The sequence below is a fragment of the Bison bison genome, unplaced genomic scaffold (genome assembly GCF_000754665.1).
Source record: "Bison bison bison isolate TAMUID 2011002044 unplaced genomic scaffold, Bison_UMD1.0 scf7180017864270, whole genome shotgun sequence".
Classification (NCBI taxonomy): domain Eukaryota; kingdom Metazoa; phylum Chordata; class Mammalia; order Artiodactyla; family Bovidae; genus Bison; species Bison bison.
The window spans coordinates 1,289,093-1,304,026 of record NW_011494842.1 but is presented as its reverse complement, the minus strand read 5'-3'; the positions used below and the strand labels follow the sequence as shown (position 1 = coordinate 1,304,026).

The window sequence follows — 14,934 nt, the reverse complement described above, 5'->3', positions numbered from 1 at the left end:
AAGATCTTTTTTGTACAGTTCTTCTGTGTATGCTGAGTCATATGGTAGTTTTATTCCTAGATTTTTAAGGAATCTCCATACCATCTTCCATAGTGGCTATATCCATTTACATTCCCACCAACAGTGCAAGAGCATTCCCTTTTCTCCACACCCACTCCAGCATTTATTGTTTGTAGACTTCTGATGATGGACATTCTGACTGGTGTGAGGTGATACCTCATTGTAATTTTGATTTGCATTTCTCTAATAATGAGGGATGTTGAGCATCTTTTCATGTGTTTGTTAGTCATCTGTCTGTCTTCTTTGGAGAAATGTCTGTTTAGGTCTTTTTCCCATTTTTTGATTGGGTTGTTTTTCTGGTATTAAGTTGTATGAGCTGCTTGTATATTTTGGAAATTAATCCTTTGTCAGTTGTTTCATCTGCTATTATTTTCTCCCATTCTGAGGGTTGTCTTTTCACCTTGCTTAGAGTTTCCTGTGCTGTGCAAAAGCTTTTACATTTAATCAGGTCCCACTTGTTTACTTTTGTTTTTATTTCCATTACTCTAGGAGGTGGGTCATAGAGGGTCTTGCTTTGATTTATGTCCTCGAGTGTTCCGCCTATGTTTTCCTCTAAGGGTTTTCTAATTTCTGGTCTTACATTTAGGTCTTTAATCCATTTTAAGTTTATCTTTGTGTATGGTGTTAGGAAGTATTCTAATTTCATTCTTTTACATGTAGCTGTCCAATTTTTCCAGCACCATTTATTGAAGAGGCTGTCTTTGCCCCATTGTATATTCTTGCCTCCTTTGTCAAAAATAAGGTGCCCACAGGTGCATGGGTTTATTTCTGGGCTTTCTATCTTGTTCCATTGGTCTATATTTCTGTTTTTGTGCCGGTACCATACTGTCTTGATGACTGTCGTTTTGTGGTATAATCTGAAGTCAGGAAGGTTAATTCTTCCAGCTCCATTGTTTTTTCTCAAGACTGCTTTAGCTATTTGGGGTCTCTTGTGTTTCATATGAATTTTGAAGTTTTTTGTTCTAGTTCTGTGAAAACTGCCATTGGTAATTTGATAGGGATTGCATTGAATCTGTAGATTGTGTTTGGTGGTATAGTCTTTTTCACAATATTGATTCTTCCTACCCAGAAACATGGAATATCTCTCAGTTTGTTTGTGTCATCTTTTATTTCTTTCATCAGTGTCTTAAAATTTTCTGTGTACACTTCTTTTGTCTCATTAGGTAAGTTTATTCCTAGATATTTTATTCTTTTTGTTGCAGTGGTGAATGGGATTAATTCCTTGATTTCTCTTTCTGATTTTTCATTGTTAGTATATAGAAATGCAAGTGATTTCTGTGCATTGATTTTGTATCCTGTGACTTTGCTAAATTCACTGATTAGCTCTAGTAATTTTCTGATAGTATCTTTATTGTTTTTAATGTACAGTATCATGTCATCTGCAAACAGTGAGAGCTTGACTTCTTTCCAATCTGGATTCCTTTTATTTCTTTTTGTTCTCTGACTGCTGTAGCTAGGACTTCCAGAACTATGTTGAATAATAGTGGTGAAACTGAACACCCTTGTCCTGTTCCTGATCTTACGGATAATGCTTTCAGTTTTTCACCATTGAGAATAATGTTTCCTGTAGGCTTGTCATATATGGCCTCTACAATGTTGAGGTTGGTTCCTTCTGTGCCTATTTTTTGAAGAGTTTTCATCATAAATGGGTGCTGAGTTTTGTCAAAGGCTTTTTCTGCATCTATTGAGATTATCATATAGTTTTTATCTTTCAGTTTGTTAATATGGTGTATCACATTGATTGATTTGCATATATTGAAGAATCCTGCCTCCCTGGAATAAACCCAACTTGATCATGGTGTATGAGCTTTTTAATGTATTGTTCAATTCTGTTTGCTAAAATTTTGTTGAGGATTTTTGCATCTATGTTCATCAGTGATATTGCCCTGTAGTTTTCTTTTTTTGTGTTGTCTTTATCTGGTTTTGGTATCAGGGTGATGGTGGCTTCATAGAATGAGTTTGGAAGTGTTCCTTCCTCTGCAATTTTTTGAAAGAGTTTTAAAAGAATAGGCATTAGCTCATCTCTAAATGTTTGATAGAATTCTCCTGTGAAACCATCTGAGGGCCTTTTTTGGTGGGGGGGGATTTTTTTTATTGCAGCTTCAATTTCAGTGATTGCAATTGGGTTCATAATTTCTACTTCTTCCTGGTTCAGTCTTGGAAGATTGAACATTTCTAAGAATCTCTGTTTCTTCCAGGTTATCCATTTTATTGCCATATAGTTGTTCATAATAGTCTCTAATAATCCTTTGTATTTCTGCACTGTCTGTTGTAATCTCTCCTTTTTCATTTCTAATTATGTTGATTTGTTTCTTCTCTCTCTTTTCCTTGATGAGTCTGGCTAAAGTTTTGTCCGCTTTGTGTATCTTCTCAAAGAAGCAGCTTTTAGTTTTATTAAGCTTTACTCTTGTTTCTTTCATTTCTTTTTCAGTTATTTCTGCTCTATTTTTATGATTTCTTTCCTTCTGCTAATTCTGGGGGGTTTTGCTCTTCTTTTTCCAGTTGTTTTAGGTGTAAAGTTAGGTTGTATATTCAATGTTTTTCTTGTTTCTTGAGGTAGGATTGTATTGCTATAAACTTCCTCTTAGAACTGCTTTTTGCTGCATCCCATAGGTTTTGAGTTGTGTTTTCATTGTCATTTGTTTCTAGAAATTTTTTTATTTCCCTTTTGATTTCTTCAGTAACCTGTTGGTTACTTAGAAACATATTGTTTAATCTCCATGTGTTTGTGTTTTTTACAGTTTTTCTGTTGTATTTGATATCTAGTCTCATAGCATTGTTGTCAGAAAAGACACTTGATATGATTTCAGTTTTCTTAAATTTACTGAGGTTTGATTTGTGACTCAAGATGTGGTCTGTCCTGAAGAATGTTCCATGTGCACTTGAGAAGATGTATTTTTCTGCATTTAGATGGAATGTCCTGAAGATACCAATGAGATCCATCTCATCTAATGTTTCAGTTAAGACTTGTGTTTCCTTATTAATTTTCTGTTTCGATGATCTGTCCATTGGTATGAGTGGGGTGTTAAAGTCTCCTACTATTATTGTGTTACTATTAATTTCTCCTTTTATGTCTGTTAGTGTTTGTCTTAATGTATTGCGGTGCTCCTATGTTGGGTGCATAGATATTTACAATTGTTATGTCTTCCTCTTGGATTGATCCCTTGATCATTATGTCGTGTCCTTCCTTATCTCTTGTAATATTCTTTGTTTTAAAGTCTATTTTTTCTGGTATGAAGATTGCTATTCCAGCTCTCTTTTGCTTTCCATGCGCATGGAATATATTTTTCCATCCAGACATCTAGAATATATTTTTTCCATCCAGACTCTCACTTTCAGTCTATATGTGTCTTTAGGTCTGAAGTGGGTTTCTTGTAGACAGTACATATATGGGTCTTGTTTTTATATCCATTCAGCCAGTCTGCATCTTTTGGTTGGAGCATTTAATCCATTTACATTTAAAGTAATTATTGATATATGTGTTCCTATTGCCAGTTTCTTAACTGTTTGGGGTTTGATATTGTAGATCTTTTTCTTCTCTTGTATTTCTTGACTCTATAAGTCCCTTTAACATTTGTTGTAAAGCTGATTTGGGGTTACTGAATTCTCTTAACTTTTGCTTGTCTGAAAAGCTTTTGATTTCTCCATCAATTTTGAATGAGGTCCTTGCTGGGTACAGTAATCTTGGTTGTAGATTTTTCCCTTTCAGTACTTAAAATATATCCTGCCATTCCCTTCTGGCCTGCAGAGTTTCTGCTGAAAGATCAGCTGTTAAACGTATCGGGTTTCCCCTGTATGTTCCTTGTTTCTTTTCCCTTGCTGCTTTTAATATTCTTTACTGTGTTTCATCTTTGTTAGTTTGATTATTATGTGTCTTGGCCTGTTTCTCCTTGGATTTACCCTGTATGGGACTCTTTGTGCCTCTTGGACTTGATTGATTATTTCCTTTTCCATGTTGGGGATATTTTCACCTATAATCTCTTCAAAAATGTTCTCATACCTTTTCTTTTTCTCTTCTTCTCGGACCCCTATAATTTGAACCTTGGTGCATTTGACATTGTCCAAGGGGCCTCTGGAACTATCCTCAGTTCTTTTCATTCTTTTCATTCATTCATACTTTATTCTGTTCTTCAGAAGTTATTTCTACCATTTTATCTTCCAGCTCACTGATTCATTCTTCTGCTTCAGATAATCTGCTATTGATTCCTTCTGCCATATTTTTAATTTCAGTAATTATGTTTGTCTCTGTATGTTTGTTCTTTAATTCTTCTAGGTCTTTGTTAATTGATTCTTGCATTTTCTCCATTCTGTTTTTTCAAGGTTTTTGATCATCTTTACTATCATTATTCTGAATTCTTTTTCAGGTAGTTTGCTTATTTCCTCTTCATTTATTTTGGCTTCTGTGTTTATAGTTTTACTCATTTGTGCAGTATTTCTCTGCCATTTCATTACTTTTCTTAAACTTATTGTGTTTGAGATCTTCTTTTCCCAGGCTTCAAGGTTGAATACTTTCTTTTGGTTTCTGCCCTCCTAATGTTGGTGCAGTGGTTTGTGTAAACTTCATACAGGGTGAGATTTGTGCTGTTGTTGGTGGTGGTGGTCCTCTGATGGGCAAGGCTGAGTGAGGTGGTAATCCTGTCTGCTGATGACTGGGTTTGTATTTTTGTTTTGTTTGTTGTTTGGATGAGGCATCCTGCACAGGGTGCTACTCATGGTTGGGAGATGCTGGGTCTTGTATTCAAGTGGTTTCTTTTGTGGGAGTTCTCACTATTTGATAATCCCTAGGATTAGTTCTCTGGTAGTCTGGGGTCTTGGAGTCAGTGCCCCCACTCCAAAGGCTCAGGGCTTGATCTCTGGTCAGGAATGAAGATTCCAGAAGTGGTGTGTTATGGCATGAAGTGAGATTAAAACAAATACCCAAAAACGAGGAACCAAAGATGAACCCCAGACAAATGGCAGTTACAAAATCAGGCAAAATAATTTAAAAAATGGAAAATGCACCTATACATATACACCCATAAACAAAATGAGAACAGTCCAATAAAAGTAAAGTACAGTGGATTGACCTGGTGAAAACGGAACCCAAAAGTTATATCTACCAGTTAGGAACAAAACTAACTACGGCACAAACTGGAAAACAAAGCTAGAGCAAGGTGCCAGCTGAGGATTAAGCAAAGAAAACAAAACTAGCAAATATGTTGAGAGGAAAGTAAAGGAGAAAAACAAAGAAAGAATAGATATTCAAAGTTAAATAGAGGTAGATAAAGAAAAGTTATATACATTAAAGATTAACTGCAAGGGAAAAAGAACAGTAGGAAAAAGCAAACAAAGGAATAAATGTAGAAAGAATAATAGATTTAAAAAATTAAAATTTAAAAAAAGAAGAGGAAAGAAAAAAAGAAGAAGAAAAGGAAAGAAAAAAAATAAAATAAAGAAAAACTCCACAGAACTGCAAAGGTCCAATGTAGAAGCAGAGGTTTATAACAACAATAAAAAGTGTGATTGAAAGAAAAAAACTCAAAAGCTTGATTAGCTTTCATAGTGCCAATAAAACTGACAACTACAACAGAGGAGAGGTGAAAGAGGGGAAAAAAAGAAAAAGAAAGAACATCCAAAAGAACCACAGAGCAAGTCAAAACAGAGTAACAAATGTTTTTCTTGAGTTACTGCTGTCAGGGAGTCACAGTCCACCTCACCTCCCTAGGATGGCCTCCAATACTGTGCTGGTCTCTGGACCTGCTGTGGGGGCAGCTCGGATTCTAATCTGGTCCTACTCCTGTATGCTCTTGCCTCCAATGTCCACAGCTATCAGAACTAGTATGTTTTCTTTTGTGGGAGCTCTCAACGTCCTTTTATCTATTCCATAGACACAGGGTCTGCCTTGTTGATTGTGTGGATTTAATCTGCAGCTTGTACAGCTGGTGAGGAGGTTTTGGGTCTTCTTCCTTAGCCACACTGCCTCTGGGTTTCAATTGTGGTTTTATTTCCACCTCTGCATGTGGTTTGGGGGTTTGTGTCCACTGGGGTTTGCTCCTGAGGCTGCCCTGGAGGGCTTGGGTTTGCCTCTGTGAGGGCCAGGTGTGGAGGCAGTGCAGCTGTTTGAGTCTCAGGGGTTCTGGCAGCAACAGTACTCAGTAGGGCTGGCGGCTAGGGCAGCAGGAAATACAGTGCTCTAGAAGGGTACGGCAACCAGTATTGGCCAGTACGCTCCAGTATTCTTGCCTGAAGAACCCCCTGACAGAGAAGCCTGGCAGGCCACAGTCCATACAGTTGCAAAGAGTTGGACATAGTTGAAGTGACCCCATGTGCATAGACTTTTCTTTGCCTGTGGCAGCTCTGCCCCAGTGAGGGTTGAGTGTGAAGGTGGTGCAGCTACTTGGGTTGTGGGAACCCTGGTGGCACCAAGTGTGCAGGGACACGGACTGCCTCAGCCTCAGGAGTTATGGTCCTATCAGTCATTTTTAGAGCCTCTGGTAGCTGGCAATCAGAAGGCCTCTTTGGCTAGTCTTTCTCCATAGCTCCGCCCATTCAGGCACTTAGAGGGTTCTCTTGCCTGGGGTCCTTCTATGTTGTTCTGAGTGTCAGGCACATAGAGGGGCTCCCCTGGCTGGGGTCCTACTCTGGAGATCAGCATGTCAGGCACTTAAAGGGGCACCCTGGGTGGGGTCTTAACTCTAGTTCGGTGCATCAGGCACTTGATGGGCCATCCTGTCTACTGATCAACTGCCAGTGCTGACGTGTGGGGAAAGAGAGGCTATGGTGATGGCTCCACTCCCTACGTGTGACTCAGCAGTATTGCCTTGCTTCCATGGCTGCCTGGCTTTCCTCCACAGGCATTTTCCACCACAATCTCCTCCCTCACATCCTCTCTGTCCGTCTCTCCAGTCGACAGCAGCCCTTGCCCTGGGGTTGCTCCACAGTCCCTAAGCTCCAGCTCTCAGCCACTGCACCTTCTAAGTAAGGGACCTGTGTCCCTGTCCAGGGCATGAATGGCTGCAGCAAGGACTGTCTGATTCTCATTCCATTTAGGTTGACAGAGATCAACTGTTTCACTCTCAGCCTTAAAAGTTTTTCCTCTGACTCAGACAATTGCCCCGATGTGGGGATCAGACCCCTGCTTCAGTTCTCCCACCCACTGAAGGCAGGTCCAGACCTAGTAACACTCCTGTTTTTCCCCCTAGTTCCTTCATCCTAACAAGTTTTTGCGTGGTTCTATATATTCTTTTCCACTGGTCAGGTACTCCTGTCCACTCTCAGCTGGTGGTCTTTATGCATCTGTGTGTGAAGGTGTATTCCTGATGTATCCATGAAAAGAGATGTACTCCGTGTCCATCTCCTCCCCCGCCATCTTGTTCTCCAAGACCTTTTTTGTATTCTTGCCACCTCTTCTTAATCTCTCCTGCTTCTATTAGGTCTTTACTATTTCTGCCCTGTATTGTTCATTTCCTTGCATGAAACATTCCCTTTATAACACCAGTTCTCTTGAAGAGATCCCTATTCTTTCCCATTCTACTGTCTTTTATTTCTTTACACTGTTCATTTAAGAAAGCTTTCTTATGTCTCACTATTCTCTGGAATTCTGCACTCATTGGGTATGTCTTTCCCTTTCTCCTTCACCTTTCACCTCTCTTCTTTGTTTCACAGACAAAACTCTGTGAGCCTTTGACCTGCTTCATGTTGTACTCCAAGGTCAAACTTGTCTGTTACTCCAGGTATCTCTTGATTTCCTACTTTTGCATTCCAATCCCCAGTGATGAAAAGGGCATCTTTTTTTGATGTTAGTTCTAGAATGTGTTGTAGGTCTTCATAGAACCAGTCAACTTCACCTTCTCTTGCATTACTGGTTGAGGCATAGACTTGGATTACTGTGATGCTGAATCAGTTGCCTTGGAAAAGAACCAAGTACATTCTGTCATTTTTGAGATTGAACTTAAGTGCTGCATTTTTTATTCTTTTGTTGGCTATGAGGGCTACTACATTTAGTCCACTGGATTCTTGCCCACAATAGTAGACATAATGGTCATCTGAGTTAAATTCACTCATTCCTGTCCATTTTAGTTCACTGATTCTTAAAATATCAATATTCACTCATGCCATCTCCTGCTTCATCACATCCAATTTGCTTTGATTCATGGACCTAACATTCCAGGTTCCTATGCAATATTTTTCTTTACAGCATCAAACTTTACTTTCACCACCAGACACATCCACAACTGAGTGTCGTTTCCAGTTTGACCCAACCGCTTCACTTCATTCTTTCTGGAGCTATTAGTAATTGATTTCCTCTCTTCATCTGTAGCATATTCTGAACTAAGAGGCTCATCTTCCAGTGTCATATCTTTTTGCTTTTTCATACTGTTCATGGGGTTCTCACAGCTGGAACACTGAAGTAGTTCTTCTAAAGGGACTTCTCTAAATGAAAAAGAAAAACCAGAAACTCCAGAAAAAACAGAAAACCAGAAAATAGAATTATATTTCTAGAAAAACAAGAAAGGTAAAATTTCACAAGGAAAAAAAACTCACCAGTAAGAGCAAACAGACAGTAAGGGCAGTATACCCACCACTTATAATGCTAGTATGAAAGTTAAAAGACAAAATCATCTATGTTGAATAGTTAAAGAGTACACAAAATACAAAGACATAAATATGATGTAAAAAACATGACATGTTCTGGGGAGGAAGTAAAAATGTAGGATTGTTAGAATGTGTTTGAATTTAGGAGATTATCAACTTAAAAAAAATTATCTGTATATATAGGTTGCCATATATAAACCTCGGGCTTCCCAGATGGCTCAGTGGATAAAGAACCTGTCTGCAGTGCAGGAGACATGGGATCGATCTTTGGGTTGGGAAGATCCCCTGGAAAAGGGCATGGCAACCCACTCTAGTATTCTTGCCTGGGAAATTCCATCAACAGAAGAGCCTGGCAGGCTACAGTCTGCTGCTACTGCTGCTAAGTCGCTTCAGTTGTGTCCGACTCTGTGTGACCCCATAGACGGCAGCCCACCAGGCTTCCCTGTCCCTGGGATTCTCCAGGCAAGAACAATGGAGTGGGTTGCCACTTCCTTCTCCAAATGCATGAAAGTGAAAAGTGAAAGTGAAGTCCCTCAGTCGTGTCCGACTCTTCACGACCCCATGGACTGCAGCCTACCAGGCTCCTCCTGCATGGGATTTTCCAGGCAAGAGTACTGGAATGTGGTGCCATTGCCTTCTCCAAGGCTACAGTCTATGGGGTCACAAAGAGCTGGATACGACTGAAGCGACTGAGCACGCTCATATAAACCTTATGATAACTAAAAACACAAATCCATAATACATTCCCCCACAAAAGAGAAAGGGATCCAAACGTAACTCTAAATATAGTCATCAAACCAGAGGGAAGAGAGCAAAAGAAGAGAAAAGAAAAAAACAAAGAAAGAAAAATGAATAATGAAGGAAACTATAAACAAGACAAAAAGTCACCCTACTGAATGAGAGAAGATATTTGTAAATTATATACTCCATAGGAGTTAATATCCAAAATACAGAGAACTCATACAATTGAACATAAAAAAAAAAAAACACAAACAGCCCCATTTAAAAATGTATAGAGGACCTGAATAGACATTTTTCCAAAGAAGACATACAGATGGCTAAAAGGCACATCAAAAGATGCTCAGCATCACTAATCATCAGGGAATGCAAATCAAAACCACAACGAGATATCATCTCACACCTGTCAGAATGGCTATTATCAAAAATACAGCAAATAAGAAGCGTTGGCAAGGATGCGGAGAAAAGAGAACCCTCATGTACTGTTGGTGGACTGAAAAATTGGTACACCCTCTGTGGAAAACAGTATGGAGGTTCCTCAAAAAATAAAAAATAAAATTACCATATGAGCCAGCAATTACACTTCTGGGTATTTTTCCAAAAAACAAAAACAGTAATTAGAAAAGATATATGTACCCCTGTGTTCATAGAAGCATTATTTACAGTAGCCAAGACTGGAAGAAGCCTAATGTTCACTGACAGATGAATGGACAAAGGAGATGTGGGATATTTATATATATACATATATATAGTCTCATATATCTATGAAAGAGGTAAGGTAGGTTTGGGAAATTTCCTAATATTTAAACACTCAGCGAGTATTATTGAAGAGTGACAAACAGAACTGTAGATAATTTTTTAACGGGTATGTGGGGATTGTTAATTTTCCTTTGTGTGTTCAAGTTTTCTTTAAAGTCATTTGTTAAAAATATATATTAAATATTTTAGTTGTTACCTATGCCGGAACTCTTCAGAGTAGATCGTAAAACAATTCCTTTGCCACTGAGCTATCAGGGAAGCTTATTAAAAAAAAAAAAACAACTGTTAAAAATACTATAAGAAGTCTCACATAAATATGTTCTTTTCTTTTTTTTACTTGCTTCTTATAGGTATCCTCAGTTCCTGAAACAAGAGCACCTTCAGTTGTAAGTCTAATACCGGCTCTTGCTGGAGACTCTGCAGCCTCCCTGGCAGTGAGCACAGGGACAGGTGCAGGGACAGGCCAAGAGGCACTTGGGACACCGCTGGCCGTCCTACTGGAGCACAAGCTCACGAAGAAGCTGCATGTAGACGCCACCCTCAGTACCAGTGATGCATCAAACCACAGAGTTTCTAGCAGGCCCACGAGCATGCAGTATAGTTTCTTGGAAATATGCACTTTCCTGCCCCAAAGTGCTTCCCTGTACAGCTAACCCAACAGGATAATCTGAGCTCTTATCATAACAACAAAAACTTTAACCCCTAAGAGTCATCATTGTCCTGATCAATCCCTGTTCCATTTATTATTACCAGTGACTCTCCATTTTAGCTTTTGGATCTTTAGTATAAGCACATGTTTGGAAAAGTAAACAGTGAAAAAATCAATGTTCACAAACATGAGAGCAACAAAATCAACTTAATTGATCATTATATCTAATGAACTACTAGTATCTTAGCAATAAGATTACATAAAATTTATAAAATAAGAATCTGAGAAAATAAGAACAGGAAGAACTTTTCATTTTACTATAAACTTATTCCACTGTACTCCTGAAAAAGAAATAAATCCAAGTTTTTGATTGTTAAAACATGCATCAACTTTTAAAAAAAATCTTTTTTATGTTTGTCTGTTTACCTGCTTCTTTTTATTGCCTAAAGTATATTAAATGCATGTGTGTAATATAAAGCATCAATATCTAAAACATTGTGTATAAGATAAAAGCCTTTTTGTTGTTGGTTATACTGTTACATTGCTTAGTTTTAACTAATTTGTTTTCATAGTTTCAGAGGAGAAAATAATTGAAAACAAAAATGGGTTTAGTAATTAGCCACATACACGAATACCATTTTGTAAACGAATGAAAGATAAAATATTCTTTATCAATAGACTTCTCATTTGACGTTAGGTTGTCACAAGTGACAATTGTGCAGTGTCAAGCCATGCTTCTTCAGCACAAAAGGCCATGCTCAGACTTGGAGAGGAGGATCCCTAAGATGGTTACAAAGTCCAGTACTGTGGACCCGGGAACATTCCATAACGGTTGCTTGACAACAATGTGATTGTACAAAATAAATATTCTTAAGGAAATAACTTAGGTTGACATTTGCTACTTTTAACTAAATATGAATAAATTTCATTGAAAATATAAAAACCATTTGCTTGTTTCTTATTAATGTGAAAAACCCAGGGAGAAAATAATTTTCTGGGCTGATAGTTTTTTTACATAACATAGGGTTGCTTGTATTAGTATCTTTTCAAATCAAAGTTCTGTCTGGATGTATGCCCAGAAGTGGAATTGCTGGATCCGATGATAACTCTAATTTTAGTTTTTTGAGGAATCTCAATACTGTTCTCCCTAGTGGCTGCATCAATTTACATTTCCATCAACAGTATAGGAGGGTTCCCTTTTCTTCACATCCTCTTCAGCATTTATTATCTGTAGACTTTTTAAAAAGATTTAAAAGAACTAAAAAACTGAAAAGCTTCATATATTTAATGATCGTATATGCTTGTCAAATAAGAGCTGAGGTGAATTTTTTTCTAAATTCAATATCTGCGATGTCATTGTTTGCTCTCTGGGTTTCAAGTGTGTGGTCACCTGATAGACCATCCACTGGAAGTGTATGTCCATGTTCATTCTTTGGACCCTGGTCACTGTGAGGTGGAGCCTGGCAAGGGCTAATCGTCCTGGGGGTCAATAACAAATATCAGTGCTCCTGTTAACCTTGTCATAGCCAAATAGAGGGTCAAAAAGTCAACGTGTTGCAGGAAGTTCCAAACGTGAAAATTAACAAAGCAGTTGAAAGCTACAGCTAACATCATATTTCATGATGGAAGACAGAATGCTTTCCCTCTAAAGGAAGAACAAATCAAGAATCTTTATTCTCACTACATATAGTCAAGATTGTGTTGGAGCTTCTAACTAGTACAGTAAGCCAAAGAAAGAAATAAAAGTCATTCAGATTAGAAGAGAAGCAGAAAGATTGTCTTTATCCACAGACAACAGGTTTATCTATGCAGATGATCAAATGGAGTGTCTAAAAAGTAGAAAAACTAAAAAGTGAGTTCAGCAAAGATGCAAGATACAAGATCAATTTACAGAAGTCAATTGTATTTCAGCTGTTGGGTCAGCAAGATGACAGAATAGAAGTTTTTTTCTGATAAAATGTGGTCCACTGGAGACCATTTTCTGATAAAATGTGGTCCACTGGAGAAGGGAATAGCAAACCACTTCAGTATTCTTGCCTTGACAACCCCATGAACAGTATGAAAATGCAAAAAGATGGGACACTGAAAGATGAACTCCACAGGTCAGTAGGTGCCCAATAAGCTACTGGAGATCAGGGGAGAAATAACTCCAGAAACAATGAAGAGACAGAGCCAAAGTAAAAACAACACCCAATTGTGGATGTCAATGGTGATGGAAGTAAAGTCTGATGCTGTAAAGAGCAACATTGCATAGGAACCTGGAATGTTAGGTCCACGAATCAAGGCAAATTGAAAGTGGTCAAACAGGAGATGGTAAGAGTGAACATTGACATTTTAGGAATCAGTGAACTAAAATGGATTGGAATGGATGAATTTAACTCAGATGACCATTATATCCACTACTGTGGGCAAGAATCCCTTAGAAGAAATGGAGTAGTCATCATAGTCAACAAAAGAATCAGAAATGCAATACTTGGATGCAATCTCAAAACAACAGAATGATCTCTGTTCGTTTCCAAGGCAAACCATTCGATATCACAGTACTCCAAGTCTATGCCCCAAACAGTAATGCTGAAGAAGCTGAGGTTGAATGATTCTATGAAGACTTACAAGACCTTCTAAAATTAACACCCAAAACAGATGTCTTCTTCATTATAGGGGACTGGAATTCAAAAGCAGGAAGTCAAGAAATACCTGGCTAAGTCACTTCAGTCGTGTCCGACTCTGTGCGACCCCATAGATAGCAGCCCACCAGACTCCCCTGTCCCTGGGATTCTCCAAGCAAGAACGCTGGAGTGGGTTGCCATTTCCTTCTCCAGTGGACCTGGAGTGACAGGCAAATCTGGCCTTGGAGTATAAAACAAAGCTGGTCAAAGGCTAACAGAGTTTTACCAAGAGAACACGCTGGTCATAGCAAACACCCTCTTTCAACAACACAAGAGAAGACTCTACACAAGAACATCACCAGATGGTCAATACCGAAATCAGATTGATTATATTCTTTGCAGCCAAAGATGGAGAAGCTCTATACAGTCAGCAAAAACAAGACCAGGAGCTGACTGTGGCTCAGATCATGAACTTCTTCTTAAGTATTCAGACTTAAGTTGAAGAAAGTAGAGAAAACCACTAGACCATTCAGGTATGACCTAAATCAAATCCCTTATGATTATACAATGACAGTGACAAATAAATCAAGGGATTACATCGGATAGACACAGTGCCTGAAGAACTATGGATGGTGGTTCATGACATTGTACAGGAGGCAGGGATCAAGACCATCCCCAAGGAAAAGAAATGCAAAGAGGCAAAATGGCTGTCTGAGGAGGCCTTACAATTAGCTGAGAAAAGAAGAGAAGTGAAAGGAGAAAAGGAAAGATATACCCATTTGAATGCAGAGTTCCAAAGAATAGCACAGGGAGATAAGAAAGGCTTCCTCAGTGATCAAAGCAAAGAAATAGAGGAAAGCAGTAGAATGGGAAAGACTAGAGATCTCTTCAAGAAAATTAGAGATACCAAGGGAACATTTCATGCAAAAATGGGCTCAATAAAGGACAGAAATGGTATGGCCCTAACAGAAGCAGGAGATATTAAGAAGAGGTGGCAAGAATACCCAGAAGAACTATACAAAAAAGATCTTCAGGACCAAGATAACCACGATGGTGTGATTACTCACCTAGAGCCAGACATCCTGGAATGCGAAGTCAAGTGGGCCTTAGGAAGCATCACTATGAACAAAGCTAGTGGAGGTGATGGAATTCCAGTTGAGCTTTTTCAAATCCTAAAAGATGACGTTGTGAATGTGCTGCACTCAATATGCCAGCAAATTTGGAAAACTCAGCAGTGGCCACAGGACTGGAAAAGGCCAGTTTTCATTCCAATCCCAAAGAAAGGCAATGCCAAAGAAAGTTCAAACTACTGAACAATTGCACTCATCTCACATGCTAGTAAAGTAAAATCCTCCAAGCCAGGCTTCAACAGTATGTGAATCACGAACTTCCGGATGTTCAATCTCGATTTAGAAAAGGCAGAGGAACCAGAGATCAAATTGCCAACATTTACTGGATCAGTGAAAAAACAAGAGAGCTCCAGAAAAATGTCTGCTTTTGCTTTATTGAGTAGGCCAAAAAAGTTGACTGTGTGGATCACAACAAACT

At 38.6% G+C, this 14,934-nt stretch overlaps 2 protein-coding genes across 2 annotated transcripts in view; both read left to right on the top strand.

Annotated features, from left to right (window-relative positions):
* BEND6 (BEN domain containing 6) overlaps positions 1-11,723 on the top strand; it is a 63,381-nt gene extending 51,658 nt beyond the window's left edge. The window contains exon 7 of the mRNA XM_010848526.1: positions 10,482-11,723. The gene's annotated coding sequence lies outside the window, so the exon portion shown is untranslated. The remainder of the gene's footprint in view (positions 1-10,481) is intronic.
* The window catches only part of LOC104994986, an 18,605-nt gene continuing 13,454 nt past the window's right edge, over positions 9,784-14,934 (top strand). Inside the window, exons 1-2 of the mRNA XM_010848706.1 lie at positions 9,784-9,876; positions 10,482-10,658. Of these exons, the coding sequence (XP_010847008.1) occupies positions 9,784-9,876; positions 10,482-10,658 (270 nt within the window). The remainder of the gene's footprint in view (positions 9,877-10,481; positions 10,659-14,934) is intronic.